At 41.5% G+C, this 23049-nt stretch overlaps 1 protein-coding gene across 2 annotated transcripts in view; it reads left to right on the forward strand.

Annotated features, from left to right (window-relative positions):
- DOCK1 (dedicator of cytokinesis 1) overlaps window positions 1-23049 on the forward strand; it is a 285055-nt gene that overhangs the window by 151726 nt on the left and 110280 nt on the right. For both annotated transcript variants that reach the window (XM_062000751.1, XM_062000752.1), the window contains exons 28-29: window positions 14278-14379; window positions 20969-21063. In XM_062000751.1, coding sequence (XP_061856735.1) covers window positions 14278-14379; window positions 20969-21063 — 197 coding nt within the window. The remainder of the gene's footprint in view (window positions 1-14277; window positions 14380-20968; window positions 21064-23049) is intronic.

The raw sequence follows: 23049 nt of genomic DNA on the forward strand, positions 1-23049 counted from the left end.
GAGTTTTGGTGGTATTAAAAGCATGGACATTTATGCCAGGAAATATGCTTTCAAAATAATGATACTATCGCACTCGTGCTTTGAGACCTAAAGACAGGCCCTGGGATTAACTGGTATGTTTGAGATACCTCAAGTATTTTATCTTCTCCTATTTTTCATCTTTTAATATATCTAGGTAATATTGTATTGTATAGGAATATAGTGGCATGTTTGTAATTCTGTGATGTTTTAATGATACAGTACTTCTGTTATTTTAGATAAACACATTGGGTATTGAACATGCTCATATCTGTATCGTGGAGAAACTGGTTATGTTGATACACCAAGTTGAATAGTCTTTATAGTGGAACATAAAAACTAGTAACTTTTCTCAGGAAAGTAGCAAAATTAGCTTCCCATGATGGTTTGTGTGATTAAGCTGGATAACTGTGGGATTCAAATATGGAGTGAAGGTCTCAGAGCTCTGCCCCTGTTCAGCATCGTCCCACTGCAGTGCTGTGTCAATCCACAGCCATATCCACTGGGATCAGGGAGTGTGCAAAGCAGCACATGGGAAGAGACTCACGGTTTTCAGGAACTTCTCATTAGTATGTATGGGAAGAAAAATGGAATAGGACTCAAACACAAGTGGCATAGAAAGCCACAGCCTGCCCTTGGCCCAGGTACCACCTGCTTTGTCCTGGGCAGAAGTGAGCAGGGTGCTGGGGTGGCACAAGCTGTGGCAACTTGCAGTCAGTGCTATGAAAAACTACTCATTTTTTTCTGCCCTCAGCTTTGTTGCCATGTTGTAGCGACTATAAGAAGTGTTATGTGCCTAAACATGTGGACTATTGTGAAAACTGTAATTAAAATGACTGGATAATAACTACAGATAGCAGGGGAGGCAGCACTGCTAAGTCAGATTCATTCCATATAGCTTTTGCTTTGGCCTGTGTACTGGTTTTAGTTTTGAATATTGCTTCTTACTATTTCTTAAGCATTTTGAGTATCTATCAAAGCCACTGCTGTGCTGGTTTGAACATACTTCACCTTGGCAGAGAAGTCCTAGGGATGGGAGATCCCGAGTGAGTCCAGCAAGGAGCTGAACGTGAGGAAACATGAAAGAGGTTTGGCTTAGTCTCATTGTTACTGCTTAGCTGGTGATGTGAGAGTTAAAAAAGGGAAAGGATGACGCATCCCAGGATATTTACATACATGTGCCCAGTGTGGCATCAGGAGGATGTGGCCTGGAAAGGCTGAGCGCTGTGGAGCCACCCACCTCCTTCCCCAGCCCCATCCTGAGCCCTTTCCCAGCCCCATCCCGAGCCCTTTCCCAGCTCCATCCCGAGCCCTTTCCCAGCCCCATCCCGAGCCCTTTCCTCAGCCCCATCCTGAGCCCTTTCCCAGCCCCATCCTGAGCCCTTTCCCCAGCCCCATCCTGAGCCCTTTCCCAGCCCCATCCTGAGCCCTTTCCTCAGCCCCTTCCCTGCCGCCATTTTGGGGACGCGGCCTCCCCTCAGCGGGCTGGCGGCTCCCGTGTCTCTTCCTCAGTTGCCACTGTAACCAGGGGACTTGATTTTGACCTCAGAACGTTTTAAATCACTGATTTTAATCTCGTTTTGGATTTAATTCTAATTGCCTTTCCAAAGAGAGATTAATTCTCATTTAGGTGTGGATACTTAATTAAAAAAGATGTCTCGACTTAAGTTGCTTTTGTTACCCACATGCACGGGCTGTACGTAAGTGAAAGCAATTACATAGCTGAATATACATCTAATCCTCTTCTTAATGGTTAAGTGTTATTGTGTTAGAAAATGATAAATGACTTCTTATTTATGAGGGGATTTACATTTTCCCCATGTAATTTCTGCCAAGACGATGTTGGAAGGAAAATGAAATTCAATTATAAATCAAAATGTATTTAGATGGTGGAAAACCAGCACATAAAAATGCTTTGTTATTACTGGAATATATTGAGTGTGGTGGATATCAGAAGGAAGATGATCAAAATACGCTTTGCACTTTAGTTGGGGTGAGTTACTCAATACAGAAGGTATTCCCCTAAAATACTTCAGGTGGTTTCTGGTAAGCCTAGAGTTAGCTTTGTCTGGAGCCAACAGTGCTTTGTGAGCCTGTGCTTACTGCTGCTGTGCCAGGCTAACCAGTGTGAGGGGAAACACTGAGGTGTTGCCTTCAGTTCTCAGGATACCTGCCTGTCACCAGATCCTCACTGGGTGCAGATGAGCTCTCTTTCAGGAGCTGGCAAATCGAGTCCCACGTATAGGCTTGTCCATGGAATGGAAAAGGGCAAAGAAATGTCCTGGGTTTAAAATGTCTGGTTCATTTCTTAACTTCCACGTATGTGTTATTGACCTGAAATAAATAGAATTAGGTTAATTTTAAAATGAAAATCAAAATCTGTGTGTGTGCAGAAGAAACTCCTGTGGCCATAACCTGCTTTAATACCTTCAGGAAAGGTCTGTGTGCAGGTGCTGACCAGTTGCTTGACAGGCTTTTGAAATTGTAATTATTCCCAGCGATTAGTTTTGCTTGCATTCTAAATCATGCTTTGCTTGCATTCTAAATACTTGTGTTTACATTTAATGCTTTTTGATTTTCTCCATTTTAGTCACATGAATTGGTGCTACTCCTATTCACTGTGTATTCTTACTCTGAGAATTGTCATAAAGGATTGAAAGCAGAAATCACCTCCCTTTGCCCTCTGTGCCTGTACCTGTGTCAGTATTCTTTTCTTCATGACATCTGCTGCCTTATTTTTCCCCACTGCCTCCTGCTCCTGAAATGAAGTCATACTCCTGTGGCCTTGGCCCCAGGTCTGAAAACAGAAGCTGAGTCTGTCCTTAACCTAGCTGATAGTCTCTGTCTGTCCTCCTGGTGTTAGATTTCTGCTGAGTTTAGGTGCACTGGTTTCTGCAGTAAGAAGAGGACAATGAGCTATTTATCAGTAGCATCCTGTTGGAGCACATTATGTTGAACATTTTGGTCATCATTCCAAATAGTAATAAAAAAGTTTTAATTAGTTTAGTTTTCCCCAACAGAAACATTCATCTCTTTTTGCTGAGATTGAGTATTGTAGATTGATTTAATTCTCTTTTCATGAAGTATCTTTGAGTTTTGAAGCTCTTCTTGATACTGTACATTGCTTAGCAATAGGTTGAAAGAATCCCCCAAAGTATTCTGAATTACTGTAAGTTTAATAAGAAATGAAAGTCAAATTTAATAATAATATGGGGAAGAATTGTTTCGTTCTGGGAGACACAACCTACATATTATCGTTTTCAGGTTCTACAGATGAGACCTTCCTTGTTTAATTAATGCCATGTGCTAAGTAGGTCTGTGTTCCTTGATAGCATATCCTTATGAGATACAGATAGGGCTGCTGCTCAAAGTATCTGTAGACAGACAGCCTCCCACACCGGCTGCTGGAAAACACTCAGACCTCAACTTCTTGCTTTTTGTTGTCTAAAGGAAAGGGGACGGTGTTTTTCCTCTGCTCCTGGCAAACCTCATACACCTTTTACATTATCTAACAGCCTGAAGAAACTGCAGACTAAATACGATTGCCTGAGCAAGAGGAAACCCACAGATTCATAAACAAAGAGAAAACTTTCCAGTAGACAGTTGCTGCAGGATAACGGAGGTGATGTTCCTGTCTGTGCCCATGGAAAGGGTGGAAGCTGGAAGCCCAAGACCTTGTGGTGCTTCCAGCTGGGCAGAGCTCTGCTCACAGCTCTGCAACAGTCCTGCCTGTGCTGCTGCTTTTGTGGCTCTGTGGGTTTTCTCATTGCTCTGGTGAATGGTATTCAACTTTGGCATGAAAGTTGCAACATTTGTTAGCAGGAGCAGACCCCGTCCTTGCATGTGTCCTGAAGGAGTGTGGGTATGATTTGGGAGCCAGATTCCAAGGGAAGAGGCAGGCAAGGTGAGGCTATTCCTCTAGGCACAGAAGAGCAATTTCCCCTCTGTGAAATCCTCTGTTTGCTGCTGCTAGGTGTTAATCTTTTCAGTCTCTCTTATCTGTCAATATTGGTACAGAAAACCTAACTTAAAATGTAACCTGCCTGGGAATTGTATTTCTCTTATTTACTGGATTGGTACGTGGGTTTGTGTGAATGCTGTTAATTTTGCTGCTGCACTATGAGACATCAGTGGAAATTGAACTTAAGTTAGAAAAGTCATAATAAAGGGACCAGACTGTTATCAGCAGTGCTATCTTTCTCTACTTAATCAGTTTTCCTGCTCTTTGGGGAGAAGGGAATGAGAACATTGCCTATAATGGGACTTTCATTTTGATAACATGCAAATGTGAAAAGAGCCCTGTCTTTATTTTTAACGCTGATGAGAGCCTTGCAGTAATTCCTGTCTGCAAGGACTATGTAACCTTCCACAGCACTGAAGGCTGAGAAGCACAGCACGACATCAGAGACTGCCTTCCCCATAAACCTCCTTCCCATAATCACTGCCTGTTCTGTCCCAAAAACTTTGTAACAGAACAGCCCCAGTGGTATGGTGTGATGGTTTATGTGCTTACAAACCAAAGGTAGAAATTAGTTCAAAACCACCACAGCCTCCCCAAAGAAACCTCTTCTTGCAAGTTGCTTTTTAATCCAAGGATATCTAAACTGTGTGTTTCTATTAAATTTTGATTGCTCACATTTCTGATCTTCCCTTCAAGCTCTCTGAGCTCCTCAATAAACTAGTTGCTAAATATTTTATGTTACAACAGTCAAATGAGAAGTGCTGAAAGTAATTTGTCTTAAAAATGGCTGTTGCTTTTAAGAAGTATGTTCTCTGGCAGGGTCACCTGTCTTGTATGAAGAGGAGATTCATTTGTAATAGAATAGATCTTCCTGTAGGATTTCCGTGGTTTGCCTCAGTGATGTCTTATTGCAGCACCATTTGCCTGCTGCAGAGACAATATCCATAATACCTGTAGGCTATCACAACTGCTGAAATTGCTTTAGTGCAGTCATTCCTAACACTGGTTGCCAGTTGTCTTTAATTCTCTTTTCCTTGTATTCACAAAACTTGAATTCTTTTATCTGGCCGGAGTCAATGTGATTGTGCTTTGTTTGTGTGGCTTCCAACGTTGCTCTCGTTTGATAAGGGGAATGATGTTTCTGATTGCATTAATTAATGTTGTATATTACAGATGTGTTCAGTCATGAATAGTTCTGTGGTGTAGGATCTGTAAACCGTGTTTTACTCGTGCCTCCGTGCCAAGGCTGCAGCCTGCTGTGCTGGCAGAGGCCGACTGCCCAGCTCTTGGGAGCATCTCCTTTCCCACAGTGATGTTGTAAGTCTTGTTGTGGGTCAGTGCCGAGCCCCTTTTGTTGCCTCCAGATCTGGTGCTGATGCAGCAGTGTGGGCAACACAGCTAAAACCAAACCTCTCTGCTCCCCTGGCTGGTGAGGGTGCTGCAAGCAGTGGACAGGCTCCTGTGCTGGTTGTGCAAGCATCTGTGTTTCAGCTGTACTATCCTCTAGCTTCAGCTTTATTTTAGCTCTTTGGTGACTTCTGTTTGCTCCAGAGAAAGTTCAGCTTTTTTTCCCTGTCATTTATCCAACACTGAGTGCTAGAACAGATATGTCTTTCATTTTGAGAGTGCTTCAGAGGATGATAATAATAATTATAGTTAAATTAGCTTCCTAACAGTAACGTGAAGAAGGTAAGACGTGATTTTGTGCTGGGAAATGTAAAATAAACAAGATGAAAGGCTTTCCCTGAGGCAAGGAAGGCAGTTAGTTAGAGATTCATATTAGTGTCAGGCACTTTGTTGTTCCTCTCTTAAGTCAGTACCAAGATGACTGCACTGTCTGTCACGTGTGTGCCAGTGTACACCTGTTTCTGTGGGTTCTCATATCTTACTCCTTTTTGATGCTGGGGACAGGGAGAGGTGGAGGTCTTAGTGAGGTTCTTTTGGATGAATAATTCCCCAAATGCTGAAGCAGTTGATGAGGATTTGGGAACAGTGCAGCCCAAGTGAACATGCATGTTGATGAGTGTGTGTTTGCCTAGCTGAACTCCAAGCCCCACATAAGTAGCGGGTAATGGCATTGGTACTTGAATTGGAGAGCAGAGGTTTCTAGTCCCTGTGACATTTGGACATAGGCTGTCTACAGTCACATTGCAGACTGGAAGAAGCAAATGATATACTTCCACAGAGAGATGTCTTTAAATGATAAGGTGGGTTGACTTGTCAAGGAAGAGGGTCAAAACGGTGTGTTTCACCAGAAGAGAGAAGAGCAGAGGCTGAAGGGGAGGCGGGGTGCTCACTGCTGCTCTCTCTAGCCCTCCAAAAGTGCTGGTGGGTGCAGTAAGGAGGTAGAGCAGTGTGTGCTGTGGTGGGATTAAAACTGCCTGACTTAATATAACTGACTTAAATAACCCAGTTGAGCAGCTGGAGCTGGAACAACAAAGCTGACAAAACATCATTAAATGCATTTGGGGCAGTGGGTGAATCTCAAACCAAGAGGTACCAGTTCCAATTCCCTTACCTTTTCAGATGATGTAAAAATATCAGTGCACGTCTCTCTGCTGTCACTTGGCAGCTTTGAAGCCTCTCTCAAAGGTTGCTCCTCTACTTGGGACTCAGTGGATACCGTTCTTAAGCCTAGGGACTGATGCAGGGGCATGCTCACCCTGGTTTGTTCTGCGTCTCCTTCCTTGTCCTCCCTGGTGTATCCTGATATCACACAGGGGGCATGAAAGGCTGTGAGTGCCAACCAGTGATAATTACAGTAGAAGTAAGTAATGCTAAGTCCCAGAATAGTTCTATTCCCATAGTCAGTGCTTGCATGTGTGTAAAATTCTTCAAACCTCTATTTCATAGGGCTTTTCTTTAGTCGTTTATTACTGTTTGAATACAGGCCATGCTCATAAAACCTCTTGTTTTCTCTATTTTATTACTTATATTCCTCATTTTTAAATTGTCATTAATAGAAGTGTAAACTGAGATATCTGAAATAGATCTATTGAGGATAGTTCTCTAGGTTTTCAGTGGAATAATTTTTAGTATAGCAGGTGGAGAATAAAGGTGGGGAAACTGCATTGGAAAACCCAGAAATAAATGGGCTGACCTTCTGAAATCTTAAGCACTGTGATTTCAATGGAAGGGCACACTGTTTAATACAGAGGCTATACAGAGCTTTTTACAACCAAGCATTTTTTTGCTTAAAATGGACTCCTTTGGAAAAGAGCCTTAGAAAAATGATAAATGGTGTTGTTAAAATGTCTCATTAATTTTTTGCTTGGCTTTTACGAAAGTTAGTGCAAAGTGCTTTGAAAGTAGGGAACACTTTGTGTATATTCTCATTTTGAGTATCATCAGGTTTCTAATAAATACACCTTGTACAAAATGAGTTACAGTTGAGCTCTCATGATCTTGGATTCTGGTTTTGATCTGTGTGAAGATCCTTGCTTCTCTTCTTGCCAGAAACACTTCCTTGTGTTCCAAGATGAGGGGCTTTTTTTCCCCTACTGTTTGTGAATATAGGTTATTCCTTCAAATGAAACAGTAATCAGTATTTTGCTTACTCAGAGTTCGTTCTGAAGCAGCAGATCAGAGCCAGTAGCAGTGTCAAGGGGGAACTGATTGCTTGTTTTCACCTCGTTGTCACTCTGGTGACTTCACTCTGGTGATACCTCACTCTGGTGGCTGGAAACTGCAAACAGGGGTGGGACTGCTGTGGGAAGGGATGAGCGTGTGGGAGAGAGACAGAAGGCTTGGCATATCCTGCTCTGATGGTGCAGGAAAGGACCCCAAGGCGGGGAAAGTTGGGAGCTTGTGGCTTCTGACTGCAGAAGGATGATTCTGCTCTGCCTTCAGGGATGCTTGGGGGCAACTTAGCAGCAGCTTCCCAGGCTGCTGAGACACCAGAGCCAAACTCATTGCAGGTGAACTCCATCCTTGGAGTTTTCAAGACCCGGTGGGGTAAAGCCCTGAGCAGCCCAGTCCAACCCTGGAGCAGTTCTGCTTTCGATAGTCTGGAAGAGAAACCTCCAGAGGTTCTTCAGGTAGCCTAAATGATTATCTCAGTGACTTGTTTAGCTCACCTGAGGCTGTTCTTCCCTGTCTCACCTAGGAAAATGGAAATGTTCCTTACACTTTGTCCTTTCTGTCAGGAAAACCAGCACTTTTTACATGATTTTCTATTTTGGAACCAGTGTGCTCAATCAAAGATAATAATCAGCATTGAAGTCCTGTAAAGGATTTCCTTTTAAAACAAGTTTTCTATTGATTGATAGAGATTGAACTGTCAGAGATCAAATAAGTATCTGTAAACCACATTTTGAGGTAAAACAAGATATGCAAGACTGAGTGAGGTAATATTCACCTATAAACTTGTGTATCAGTCTTGTGCATTCTGAAGGGAGCTACACTGAATGGGATTGACCTAAATGAGGCTTTTGCTTCCTAGGCAAGCACTGTGCTGCTTAAATCAGGCTGGGTAAGGGAGGTGGCACGTCTTGTCCAGGAGCTGTGAGAACACAGTTTGTCAGCTGAAAGTACCTTAGTGGATCCTGATTTGCCAAAAGTGCCTTTGTAATAATGTTTGTGGTAGCAGAAGAAAAAAACCCCAAACCTTAAAGATTTATCGCTCACATTATTGCAAATGTTAACTTCTAGTTCTCAAAGGAAGAGATTGACATGTTGTGTTCCTTCCATTTACTCAGGTACAAGAAGGCAGGATTTGACGTAAGGAAATCGAAAATAGCATACATTCAGTGAGAAAAAAGGGATGTTAACATTTTGCACTTGTTTACATTCTGCTGCTCTGTCTGTGAAATCGCTTTCTCTCTAGAGGTGCTGCTGAGTTTACTGTCAGATTTTCTATTAAGGAAAAGAAATGTTTGGTTTAATACTGTGAGAAGTACATGTATGAATTTATATACATATATCTATTTATAGGTATATTTAGGGATGGCCTGCTTTGTTTTGTTTTTTCCTTCCTCCTGTGGTGGTATGAGTAGATGCTGCTGGCACAGCCTTAAGTAATCTGTGTCAAACTCACTTTCAGTGCTGTAAGGACTGCTAAGGGAGGATAGCTGTGGCTCCCACTTGCCCCATCCTGGCTAGCAGAGACTGCTTGGGCACTGTGCTCTCCCCCACGCTGTCAGCAGGAACGAGGTGTTATGCTCCTGAGGAGATGAATTATATCCAAGCAGAGTGATCCTCATTCCTGGTTTTGGGATATTTGCTGTTGGGTCTTCATCATGTGCTTTTGTTGACACTTATGGTGATGTGACCAGGAACCGAGGCTCGTGGCTTTTAACCAGTAGCTAATGGGGAGCTGTGTGCTATGGGGTCATGGTGTATTACACAGTACAAAGGATTCTTCAAAGAAGTGCCAGGAGATCCTCTGCCATATCCATGTTGAGTTAACATGGAATCAGTCACAGAATGGTTTGGTTTGGAAGGGATCTTAAAGATGACCTCATTCTAATCTCCTGCCATGGGCAGGGACACCTTCCACCAGCCCAGGCTGCTCCAGACCCCACACAACTTGCCCTTGGACACTTCTAGGCATGGGGCAGCCACAGCCTCTCTGTGGCTGTGCCAGGGCCTTAGCACCCTCATTTAAAAAAATGTCTTCTTTGTATCTAATCTAAACCTTTCAGTTTGAAGCCACTAGCCCTTGTCACTCCAAGCCCTTGTAACGAGTCCCTTTCTGGCTTGTCCCTCCTTTAGGGATGCTGCTCTGAGGTTTCCCTGGAGCCTTCTTTTCTTCAGGTATCTTCATGGCTTCCTCTGGACTTCCTCCAACAGCTCCAGGGATGTAATAGCTTTTACAATACTTTGTGTAAATGAGCAAACTTGTTTGCAGACACATTGCATTGTACATTTAATAATGAGGTAGCTCATCTGGGAGTGCAGGCTCAAGTGGTAGACGAAAGTCTTAACAGCAGTTACCAAACAGTTGAAATTTGGGGCATTTTAAAGATGGATTTTTATCCTTGTGAGTCCATCAATGGTGACAATTTCATTTGTGGCTTCTAGAAGTGATAACTGATTTTTATTTCTTTATCTGTTGGTAATATACAGCGAGTACATGTCGTGAGCAACGAAGAAACTGTCTTCATTTTCATGTCCTTGCAAACTGTCTGCTAATTGTGAGGGGCTTGAACCCTTTCCAACAACATAAATTCTATGAAGATGTTCTGAAAGCTAAAGTGTAGTGAGTTTATTCTAATGTATCTGAGTTAGGGTTTGGGGCTGTTTTCAATATTTATTCATCCATTTATTTATTTAGCTGTTCAATCTTTTAAGGCCATGTAAAGGAAATTTTATTGAAGAATAAATGCAACTTAGACTTTCTCATCTGTTCCTGATCATGGTAATAAGGACATTATAATGAAACATCCCTTAACTTAGTGTAGTTTTGGTTTCTCTCAGATTTTCTCCCTACATATAAAGAGATTAATATTTCCAATTTAGAGATTTCCCTGGAGGAAAATGGGCAAGGCTGTTTTAAGTAGGATGTTTTACCCCTGAGGGAGAAAAGCATTGGCATGTGCTGTCTGTTCTTCAGGGAATTCTCATTGTGATTTTTTTCTGTCTTAATATTACTTGTGAGGATTATTTGATATTAAATTTCCCTGCCCATATCTGTTAAAAGGCAATTTGAACATTTCTTATTTTATGATAAAGGTAATTTAAGAAAATAAGTACACTCTGAGCATTCGTGTGCCTCTTCAACTTTTCTCTGCAAGCTGTGTTTTACAGGAATCAGAAAGAAGTTTACAGCTTGGAATTGCATAGGGCTTTTTTTAATATAAAATGTGGATTTTGATGTGGTTTTTTTGTGTTTGTTTGGGTTTTTTTAATGTAGCTGAATTAGAGTTCTCCAGTATGGGAGCTGGGTCTGCCTTCCCTTACCACAGCCTTGCAGATGCCCTGGATGCCATGATTTTGCTTTGGGAATACTAAATTCTCTCTTGCCTCAGTGTACCTGGTTTGAAAAGGAGGAATAAATCCAGCCCCTCTGCTTTTGGGCATGAGAGAAATGAACTGGGTTAAACTGCTTACAAGATGCATTAAATGCACTTCTCTAGGATGACGTGTCGCAGTCATCTTAGTCACTGTGTGACTACTTCATCTCTGAGCTTTGCAAGTAAAGAAGGATGTGAAAAGCTTCCAGTATAAACCTTGACACTATTTGAGTGAATAAGTAGCTAATGATTGCTGGGGGCAATGGCAAAACCTCCTCTGTTGCCCTTGCAGTGTTTGCTGTATAAACGTAGATTAGACCTACAGTTAAAATTGGAATTGATTTTTTTAGAGAATGAGATCAGGTGGGTGTGTTTTTTCCTGTGCCTTGCTTGGAGTGGGATGCTGCAGAAGGTGACAATGGTCTCTGAATCCAACTGAAGATTAAAAATCAACTCAGAATGAAATTTTTATGATGTTGTTAGCTATTGCTAAATAGTTAATAGACCGTATTAAAAACACCTACAGAACAAATATCGCCTATAAATAATGACAAGTTTTTATTACCATTGTAATTAAGAACATGCTGGCTGCAAATGATACCTCAGTAAGTGCAAAGAAAGTGATGAAAAGTAAGCAGATGACTGGTAGTGTACCTTTTGCTAATATTAAACAGATTTTCCTAAGCAGCAGGAGCTTGAACAGTGTTTAGCGGGTGGGAATCTGGAGACAAATGTTGCATCAGGGGTGCCTGTGTGTGTAGTGCAGTGGAGGCTTAAAGGAACAATATTGTACCAAAGAAAGGTGTTTTGTTACCAGGATAACACTAGGATGAGCATGAATCATTGTTTTATGTAGGGGAAACAGGAAAAAGATGTTAACTTGCCAAGGACCCTGACCCGTTGTGGGGCTCAGCACAAGCCGATGTGACAACCTCGCACAAGTTTCTATCCTTAACTTAAACCAAAACTTAAACTCACTCCAGAATCCCATCACAACTCATGTTTCATCTGCTAAGCTGCTGTATTTTTGTGTATTTATTTTTACTTCTCCAGGTTTTTAACAAGCTTTCACATATTCACACTTCCATGTGGAAGCAGAGTGTTTAACCACCAGCCATTGAACTTTCATGTGTCCTTTCCGATTCTCACCCTGCTAATTAAGATGATGTTCCTCCGTAATTAGCTCTTTCTCCAGTGACTCATCATTTTCCCTGGCTTGTGGGGACAGTCATAGCATTCCCCTCTGAATTAGCACAGTGATCTGTGAGAGGGTAGGGCTCCCTTGGCAGGACCTGGGATTTTGGAGGGTAGTGAGAGGTCTTGTGTATTCACAGCTGTCCTGAAGAGCTGCCACAGGAGGGGAGAGGAGTCACCAGGAGATGCAGAGGAGGTGGCAGTCAAATTCATCCACAGCTAGCTGTTCCTGTACCTAAAAGTTAATGCTAAAGTGTGTTTGGAGGTTTAACACTTGCTCCACATGCATTTTTTTTCACCTACAAGGGAGCCATGATAATTTCTTCAGGTATGAAATTCACCTTTTGGCTGTTGTGGCAGTTAAGTTACTCCCCAAACAGGTAGATAAACACAGAGATGTGACCAAAGCTGTTAACCAGTTATAGAAAGTACTTTGTTAGAAGGGGGCACAGGCTGTATGTTGGCTGCAGGATTACCTGGAAAGGGCTGGATTTGCAAATGTGGGGTTGATGTGTTTATATGGAGGAAGGTAAAGATAAATGGATGTGTTTGCAAAGCAATGGGCTCCACAGATCATTTAGGTGAGTGGGCATCTATAAAAAGATATCATGAGCAAAACAAAGTTTGTCTTCAGCTCCCCTGAGCGCTTATGAACCATCTGCAGAACGTTAGGTGAAGTGATGGACTGAACTACCTCTGCAGCCCAGTCTTAAGCAGCCAATTTAAAAAACATGCAATTCTGACTGGCAATGAAACATCACTTTGATTGATGACATCATTAGGGGAAACTGGAGTGAATCTAGGCTGTGGAACGTTTTCTTGTAGGCATAAGCCCACTGACAGTGTCTCTTATGCAGAGTGCTTGTTCTGTGGTGTTTTGACAATGAACAGTTTGAGATTTTGAGATGATCCCGTCTTATTTACATTTCACAGTGGCAAACATTATCCTTGTACAGCCACAGCTGCTTCTTCTTCTTGTCATAGTTTGTTATAAAGTTCTTCTGATGCCATGGAACAGCAGCTCGGTGCCCTTTCCCTTCCATATTCATGCCGTTGGCACGTGCCTCGCGACTCTTGGCAGGTACCATTGCCGCCTCTACGAAAGTAATACTCTTGCAGGGACAAAATAGGAGTTTAGATCTCAACTCCATCACATAGGAGTAGAGCAAATTCAAGGAGTGCTTGTCTGGTGGAAGTTGAGGGAATAGACTGTAAGTGAGAGGGCTCATAACACACGCAGATAACTCTATGTCATTTTGCATTCGATCTCAGTTACTTGAACTGATGTAGAAATAACCATTTTAAGTTGAAAGTCATGCAGACCTTAAAGGTAACAATAAAAAGTCCATGTTAGGTGTAGAACAAACAGAAGAATTCTGAGTGTTCTGCTGTGACATAGAAAAACCTTGAAAATGGCACAGAATGGTGAATTTACAATGTCACCAATCCATATACAGAGTTGTTTCTTCTCTGAGTAATTCTCATGAGCCAGAGTAATTCTGAGCCAGAGGAGGACAGACAAGCAGAAAAGTCATTCATGGGGCTTTCTCATAGCTCTAGAAGTGTTACTCCAGTACTTTCATATGCTAGAAGGAAAGATGAAACATTTTTTGGTCACTTTTTCCTTCCTCCATGGCTGGACAGAGATCTGTTTGGTACTGCTCTCCTGGTTTTATGAAAATTACCGGGTTTGTTGAGCATCACAGTGTCTGAAAATGAAATTACATGGAATTAAATGAAATTAAAGCTTGGGGTTTAACTGTGGTGCTCAATATAATGATTGTTAAGAAATTTCTTCCTTGAGCAGAGTATTGACTTCCCAAATGCAAATCCTAGTGCCGTGTGGTATTTTTAGCAGCAGTGTGTTTATTACATTCCAAAGCCTTTAATGCCTGAGCAATTTTCATATGAAGAATATGTTGCAAAAGTCTTCAGTGAAGATGGTGATAAAGCCATGAAATTGGAAACAGAAACTTTTCAAGATGCTTTTTTGTTTTATTGAGAGAATTTTGCACATTCATTAAGGAATTGAAATGATGGAATTCTGTCCATCATGACATGGTGCTCTCTGGCAATCTCATGTTTTGTTACCAACTGCCACGTTGCCCTATCTTCAGTAACGGATTTTTTGGGTCCTTTTGTTTCTGACAGGGGAGTTTTGTTGCCTGCATGACTGCCATTTTGAGGCAAATGGAGGACTATCACTATGCTCATCTAATCAAGACTTTTGGGAAGATGAGGTCAGATGTTGTGGTAAGTTCAACACGTTTCAACTGTCTGTAAGGTAGTTTAACTCGTGTTTGTGTTTTTTCCTTTTGCTGTTTGTTCTGTGTGCTTACAGAACGTGAACAGAGTGAGTTTGACATTACAGATGTAATGTTAAAGCAATTAATTAAAAGCCATATGACTTACACACTTGCTGAATGTGTAAAGCACTACATTAACCTTCCTGCCACACACAGGAATAAAGCCCCTCTCTGGAGCTGTTCAGTAGTTTAACAAGCAAGCACTGAGACCGTGGATTTAAGGCAATGAAAGGAGAGCATTAGGAAATAGTAGTGCTGAGCCATTACTAAAAATCTGGTTTGCTTAAGGAGAGAAGGGGGAAAAAAAGCTTTCTTGAGGATTGGATGTTTCAATGTTAAATCTTCCAGATGTCCCAATTTCATTTGTTTAAGTAGCTTTTCCTTCCAGATCCGCTCGCTTACATTTTATACAAAACATTTTAACCTTAAAGATGCCCTTAGTTGTTAAATAAGCAGGAGTAATTGAAGTTTGTCTTCTCAGAGACATTCAGTAGCCTAACTCAGCCAACACCACAACTTAATTGGAGCGTAATAGAGGAGAGTTTATAGCTAAGGAAATAACTCTCTAATGACCTGAAACTATCATTGCCATATGGAAGTACATGCTGCAAAGTAGCTACCAAACTTATTGGCTGAGCTCCATCAATTAGTGGCTGACCTGAAGCCCGATCAGCTGTATTACATTACTCACTCTGGTGCTGGGGATTCTCTTAGGTGTTTTAGGCAGCTTTCACCTGCATTTTAATCTTCAGGGTGGCCTTTATTTAGGTTCCCTTTTTCCTTCCAAAGCCAATGCAGCAAAATCCAGGGTCTTGTCTTTGTGTCATTGTGTTTTGTTTGGCCTTTCCCATTTTCCTTTATGCCTTTGAGTTTTCCTGCTCTTTCTAACACTTCCACGAGACTCGAGCTCTTTGCCCTGTGACAGTTTTCAGATCAGGTGCTAGAGCCTCTGGTATTCATTCTATTTGTACCTGATCTGGCATTACTAAAGTACAAGGCTGATGATTCAGGAGAGGATCTGAAGAACGGCATTGCAGTATTAAAAGGATGCCTTCCCAGTTTCTCTACTTCAGAATCTCAGAGCGCTTCCATGGATTGTCCTTTTCAGTGCATTTCTACTACAAACACGACATTCCCAAGCTAAATGCTGCTAAGGGAGTGAGAAGAACATTTTTAACACACAGAAAAGGCATGAGTGTTAGGTGTAATCAAGTCAAATATTTCTGTACTTTTAAAGTGATCCAAACCATTAGGCTCTGGAAATGGCAAAGTGATCACAGGGGTTTACATGGAAAACAACAAAAGCACTTTACTCTTAAAACATGTAATGAAGCAATGCAGAGAGTAAAATACTGGTTAGGAAGGCTGTGATTATTCTAACAGCAATAAAGTATTAAAGTCTCGCTTTTTTGGTTTAAACTGTCTGAAAGGTGGTTCTGTAGGTCAGACCTTTCTTGATGAAAACAAGGCAGTAATGATGTGTTTGAAATTTGGCAAGTGGTCTGTGAGTAAGTAATCACTTGTTTTTAAGAGCGTGATTTACGTGCATGCAGTGCACTGGGAAACATGAAGAATCAATTCTTTCTTTTGTCCTGATTCTGTGTTGTTCTTGAGTTGTGGAGCTGAAGTTGTTTAGTACTGTTAAAATCATATTTTCCATCAGCATATGTACTGTTTGACTGCTTGTTTCCCACTGTTATGCCACTTGACTTTCATTTGCATTGGCAGGTATGCTAATCCAAACGTGGTCAGTGGCTGTAGGTTTTTTATGTCTTTAATTAAAATGTACCTTTAAAATGTTTCAGTATCACTCTTGATTAAATGCTGATTTGTGTTAGGAACTAAAGCACATAGTAAAGTATTAAATGGATATTATGGTAATGGTAGGAAATGCCATCTTAAACTGGCTTTAAAGTAGAAATAATATAAATGAAGGTGTGGAGGTTTAATGGCAGAATCTTGTTAATCCTATGACAAAAGGAACTTTGGGTGGGTAAAGTAGTTTGGGATTTGTTTAAAAATACAAATACAAGTGATTGAGTCATCATTTAGGGCAAAAGATGAAGACACAACTCGGTCTCTCCATTGAAGAGAAACGCTTACATACCCTTTTCAGTGAGGACCAAAGCCAGGAGTTACTGTCTTCATAAGTATTTCTTTGTAGACAAGGTTTTATTGTTAATATGAAACCCACACCTTGTTCACTATTTTATGTTTCACCATCAGAACTGATGCTCTGTGGAGCTCTCCCAGGAGCATCATCCCTTTTACTGTTATCAGCACTTTACGGTTCAAGTTTGCCCATGCTCCTCTCTTACAGCTTTTGGTTTCTTCTGTCTTGGTACTGTATGATTTAGATGGAAAAAACCCTCTTTCTCCTGCTTTTCATGCTTTTTCCATTTCTTTTTCATCTGTCAGTATTTTTAGCCAGTGCTGTTTGATTCACCCATTAGAGCTTAGATCCAGAAGTGGTTCATTTAAACCCCATCTCCCTACATATGGAGGTGGTAACTGCGTCTTCTGTTACAGGTTTTTCAGTTTAATCCCCAAGAAGCAGGGATTTAGACCTGCAACTAGATGAATTCAAACAGAAATTAATAGGTTTTTCTTGAGAAACGAAATTACTAGAAAAATGGGGCACTGAAGTGAAGCTGTGGGGTTTTTTTCTTCACCATTGCAGACTCTTAAATCTTCCTTCAGTGTGTACCAGAAGTTCTTGAGCTCAACCAGAAATTATAAGCTTGGTATTGGAACTGGTAGAGGAAACTTTATGGCCTGTGTTATGTGGATGTCAGTTTTAGATTGTTATAATGGCCTTACTTGGCCTCAAAAGTCTTAGAAAAGATGAGGTGAAAAGCAGTAAAACCAGTCTTGTATCTCTCTGCAGAACATATTGTTTAGGTTCATTGAGGTATTTCTGTTCAAAGAGGAGTTTCTTACCATCAAGCCTACTATCATCCTGAGATGAAACATCATCTGAGATCAGTGAGGTTATTTTTGGGACTAGCTGATCTCTGTCCCTTTTTTACTTGGTGAAATTGACATTCAGCTGAGATGTGTGTGGTTATTACTTGACAAAAAGAAATATGTTAATGTTTAGCCGTGTGGAGCATCTTGGAAGTGTTCCTTCCTAAAGGCATTCACGACAGTGTCCTGGAGTCAGTGATGTATGTAGAAAGACAAACTCCATAGGGGGGTTAAATTGCAATTTTCTGCACCTCCCTTTTCTTCTCACCCTTTGATCTTTTGCACCCCTGGATTTTGGCTTTTACTGTGTGTGTATAGGTGACTATTGCCCATCCTTCGTGATGAGCTTCAACTGTTGGTGTGGGCAGATGACTGCACGGCTTCAGCAGACTCTTTGTTGCAGGATGTGACCGTGAGAGTCATGGGGATGCCCTGTGTGGTGAAACCCTGCAGAGGCAGCTCACTCAGAGCCTCCCACACCAGGGGAGAGTGGACTGCCCACAGTCAGCCTCATAGTGCAGCTCAACTGTTCAGCTGTTGTCCTGAAAAGCTGTAATTGAGCTGTCATTTGGCTTCTGATTACTGTACCTCAGGACTCAGCAAAGCTCAAGTTTTCATCAGCTTGACCTAACTGAGTTCCTACATGTTTTATCTAATTATCTTTATCAAGCTTGAGAATTTATTGAAGAACATAAGAAAAAACTGTTATACTGTGAGGTGAGGGAGCCCTGGCCCAGGCTGCCCAGGGAGGGTGTGGAGACTTCGTCTCTGAAGGACTTCAAAACCCTCCTGAACGTGTTCTTGTGTGACCTGATCTAGGTGGGAGCTGCTTCTGCAGGGAGATTGGACTGGATGATCTCTAGAGGTCCCTTCCAACCCTACCATTGATGATTCTGTGACTCTATGAACCTCTTTGACATCCAGGTCTTGAAAACGATGAATAGTAATACAAATGTATATGGGAGTGTGATGCTCAGGAGTCTGGGGGAGATGGAATTGTCTGAGCCTCCTCAAGTCACTGTCTGCCCAATTGCAAGGCAGAGCTGACTCTGTTTTCTTCCTGTAATTAAATGGGAATTGTTAAGGGATCCTATCTGTTGTGAATTTTGCTTCCTTGGAATATTAAATAGAATTCATATTTGTAGTTGGAAAGAGAATGGGAGTGGCAGCCCTTGTCCCTTTTATTACATTACCATTTTTTAATGTTCAGAACAATTTGTTATGCATGTAGGTGTACTGAAAACAGACTCTCCAGCAGCACAGAGTGAACTGATAGTTTCTCTCTCTTTCCACTCACCCCCTCCCCTCAAAAAAGCTGTGTTTTGCTCATAGCGTGAGGTTAATTCATATAGAACCATTTAGGTTGGAAAAGACCTTTAAGGTCATTAAGTCCAGCCATAAACTATTTGCTTTTGTATAAGAAAGATGAAATGGAAGAGGGCAGTACTAGGAATACATAAGAGACAGGTAAGCATCAGAAGCTTGTTATTTGATCAATAATTAGATTTGTTGTTACAGAGCGTTACGGTGCCAGTGTGAAAGAAGGATTAGTACAATGTAAATATCACTAGATTAAAACATTGAGCTGAATCAGCAAAGTAGGTCTGGCCACACGTGGCACCACTTCCAGGGTCATCAGCATCAGCAAAGGATGTGACAATACCACACAGGTTGATCAGCAGAGTGTGCAGAGGCTCAGCACCTGAAACCAGTGGCAAATAAAGTGTAAGGGAGGGTTTGGTACAAGAAATCAGGAAAGCATACATCTGTGTTCATAAAATATTAAGGGATGGGGGGGGAAGCACAGTGAGCTCAAATCTACCCTCCTGGCTAGGGCATGACCCTTCCCATGGTGCCACTTCTACTAACATTTCAGTTGTTGAGCTGTGAGGCAGCATCAGGAAGAAAATGGACCGCTATCCGCAGCTGTAAAACAAGGAGGCGCTCAAGTGGAGCCCCGTGCGATGCTTGGGCAGCAAAATACGCAACGTGATTATTACACGTTATGTAACTCTTTCACCAGAACACATCAAAAAAAAGGGGCAGTGAAGTATGCAGTTTGATCTCTTAAATGGAGACACATTTTACTGAGCTAGTGGAGTGTGTGCCTGGGACGAGTGTTGCCTTATGCAACAGTAACATCTCATTAACCACAAGCAGGTCCAAATTTTATCTCAATCCTATTAATGTCAAAACATCTCTACTGATGTTGTGTTGCTGGGAGTGGTTGTGGTTAAATAACAGTAGAGTTGCCTTACTAGTATTATTCTTTTCTTTTGGTTGAAATGCGACTGTCTTGGCTGCTGATGCTGTGTTGGGCCTCTTTGGCCTGGGTGTCTCCTTGGGTAGCAGGAGCTGGGGTGCAGAGCCTCCCAAAGCAAAGCCCATGCCGTGCACACAGCGGAGCTGAGCAGCCGGAAAGTTCACGTGGCTTCCTGATCTCGATGTTGTGTTCTCAGGATCTCTGCAGCTCCTTGCTTCCCACCAACTGTGAATTTCTGAGCCAGGAAAAACATCTTAAGAGAACAATGAATCAAAATATGAAATGCAGCGGAGAGGTTGGCTCTCAACACGTGGAGGATTACTTTTGAGAGCAGTAACTTCGTATTTGTTTCTCACTGGAAAGGTTACATAAACCACAGCCTTAGTTAAAAGTCCAGTGACTATAACATTCATTTACATGAAGTTTCTGTTTGTTTATATCTGCGTAGAAATAAGTTGGTTTATGCTACTAAATCAACTTTGTTCTGGGTCAGGTTTATCACTGGCAGAAGCAATTATTGCTGCTTCATTCTGGGAGAGGGACTCTCCTAGTTTCAGGATGGCCAAAGCGTTGCTGAGATCTACCCCAGCCTGGGGTAATGTGCTCCACCACGCTTCCCTGAATCCAGCTTTGAGATAGAGTTTAGAGTTCTTTTGATAAGAGAACCTGCTTCTGCAGGGGGGGTGGACTAGATGATCTCTAAAGGTCCCTTCCAGCCCCTACCGTTCCACGATTCTATGAATACATAGATAATGTTGATTTCAGGCAAGAGAAGATTTCAGGAGGGTATTCACAAGGGAAAGGAAAACTCATCAACTGACTCCAGGGAGTATTTTTAGTGTAATCATAACATTCAAATTAATACCTTAGCTTTTTTCTTCTCTTTCCATGCACCAGGATACGTGTAAAAAGTTTCCAGCCTAGGCCAGGGACGTGTCTCTGCACAAGAAGGCACTGGGAGACTTTGTCTATGGTATAGAAATCAACACTTTCGGCAGAAACTGCCTTTGGATGTCTGTCAAAGCAGTGCTTGTTCCTGAGTTACACCGTGGGTTCTTTGCAATGCAGGACTGCTGTTGTTATCATTTCTGAACAGTTGAAATGGAATTATTGCAGGGTTTATGTACATCATCTATAAATATGCCTGACTGGAGTTGATGTGTGTGTATGAATAATGGCTTCTTTATGAGGCGGAACTGTGAGACACCTTTGGAATCTGGTCGTTAATAACTGACACCATCGCTTCTGTCTTCTTTGATCTAGAAGAGTGGTCTTTTCCAAATGTTTTCTCTTTTGGTTTTTTTAGGATTTTCTGATGGAAACATTCATCATGTTCAAGAATCTCATCGGGAAGAACGTCTATCCCTTCGACTGGGTTATAATGAACATGATGCAGAATAAGTGAGTACAGAGGAAAAATCACTGTAGCTTTCCGAGATGGCTGTTTCCCGTTTGATCTGAGACAACAGTGTTGCTTGGAAACAGTAAAACACAATGCAGCAGCTAGGAGGATTTGGTGGGTTTTTTATTCCTTTTAGTGATGCAAATAGATAGTTAAAAATTGACTTTGGAGATGCCAGGGCAGTGCTTCAGTGGCCTGCTTTGGGATTCCAGGAGTCCACCGCAAATTAAAGGTGACATTGTACCAAGCAGCAAAATTTTGGAGTGAAGTGCAGATGCAGGAGGGATCCACACACATCTCACAATAATTGAATTTGTTCCTTTGGGGATAAATGGCATGTTTGGCATGTGACCTCCAAAACTAGTGATCTCCAATACTGATGTGGAGTTCTATGTTATGAAATATTTCCAGTGGTATTGACAAGCAAGGATTGACAGGGCATTTTAAACCAGCTTCCATCAACCTGGTAAAGAAGAGACAGGCTACAAATGTTTCTAATTGTCAGGGGTTTTGCTCAGTAATTGCAGCTTTACCATTATTTAGCATGCCTTTGTGCTGTATTTCATGTTTGTGGCGTTTATTAGGTGTGTCAAATGCTTTTATGTGTACTGTGATGAAAGTATAAGGAAAAAACATGATATTTACTAGTTGCTTGGAGAAGTCTTAGTGGTAGCTACCATGGCTATAAAGTTGTCAGTGTTTACTTATATGAAGCCCTGAACCACGGCTCCTACTCTCGTTGTAAAAATGCACCATAACTTTAATCTTGGCTCTGAAGTCTCCTTAACCACCTAATAAAATCCTTTCTTAATAAATATGAGCTGGGAGCTTCTGCCATCTTTGGAGTTATACCCACTGCCTATGGATGCACACTTCTGTGTGGCTGCAGCTCCTGAAGCACCTGCTGTTTTAAATGAAGAGCCCTTTGAGACCAACTGATGAGGAAGATCTAAAGCCCATTGGGGCTCTTTTCTTTTTTCATGTTGAAAGTGGTTTTGGTTCAAGAACTCCAACTCTCTCTCCCGAGTCATACTGCAGTTGCTTTGGAAAGCCTCAGAGCATAGATTACCTGGCATCCTTTTGAACAGGAGAACAGCTCTGGACACTGAATGCCAGTTACAGTCACAACAGCATCGAGCAGTATTATGATGGCTCTTCCCCTAGATGTAAAGATGAATATTTCTTATATTATCTTCAGCATATTGCCTAATGAACTCTCACTGTTCATTTAAGTGGGGATTTGACTTTGGTTCAGGGTTTGTTTTTTTTTAAAACTCTGGAATTCTGGTCATAGAAATGAAAGAGCAAAAATACAGAAAGAGCCTTTCCTTCCCCACCGTTTCTTCTTTACAGCACAAAGGGATTCTTACCTGGCAGTTCCTCACTCTGCAAATTTGAAGTAATACAGTGTGATGCAGAGACCTGCAGTTAGGCTTTGATTTTCTGATCCTTAAAAATAGTCTTCTCTTTTTTTCTCTCATTCTTAACACTAAGTCCTGCAGAAGGAGAAAGAGGATGTGCTGTTAAGGTCTTTGATTCTTTCTGAATAACCTCAGTAGAATATTTGTGTAGTATTTAAAGTTAAAAACCAAACTGTCATTCTGCTGTTGATGAATATCTGCAGAAGGGCAAAAGGGGGTTTGTCCATCTCTAATTTACAGGTTCATTTTTATTACAGCCTGTTTGTAAATGGTTCTGAATTGATTCAAGTGCTTTTCATTTTTCTTGTTGATGTGATTTCCAAGAACAAAAGGCTCCATTGTAAAATACCTTTTGGTCCATCTGGTCCATTTCTTTTCACCCATATAAACTTTTATTGAAGAAAATGAGGAGAAATTTAAGACCAAATTCTGTCATTTAAAGCTACCTCATCCTCTCAATAGAAGAAACTCAGAGCATTGCCATTTTGTGTCACTCTTGCAAGCACTCCTTGCTGCACGTGGAGTGTTTCCATGCCACTATCCGAATGAAGTGAGCCAATTTTT

This window comes from Colius striatus, chromosome 8 (genome assembly GCF_028858725.1).
Source record: "Colius striatus isolate bColStr4 chromosome 8, bColStr4.1.hap1, whole genome shotgun sequence".
NCBI classification, from domain to species: domain Eukaryota; kingdom Metazoa; phylum Chordata; class Aves; order Coliiformes; family Coliidae; genus Colius; species Colius striatus.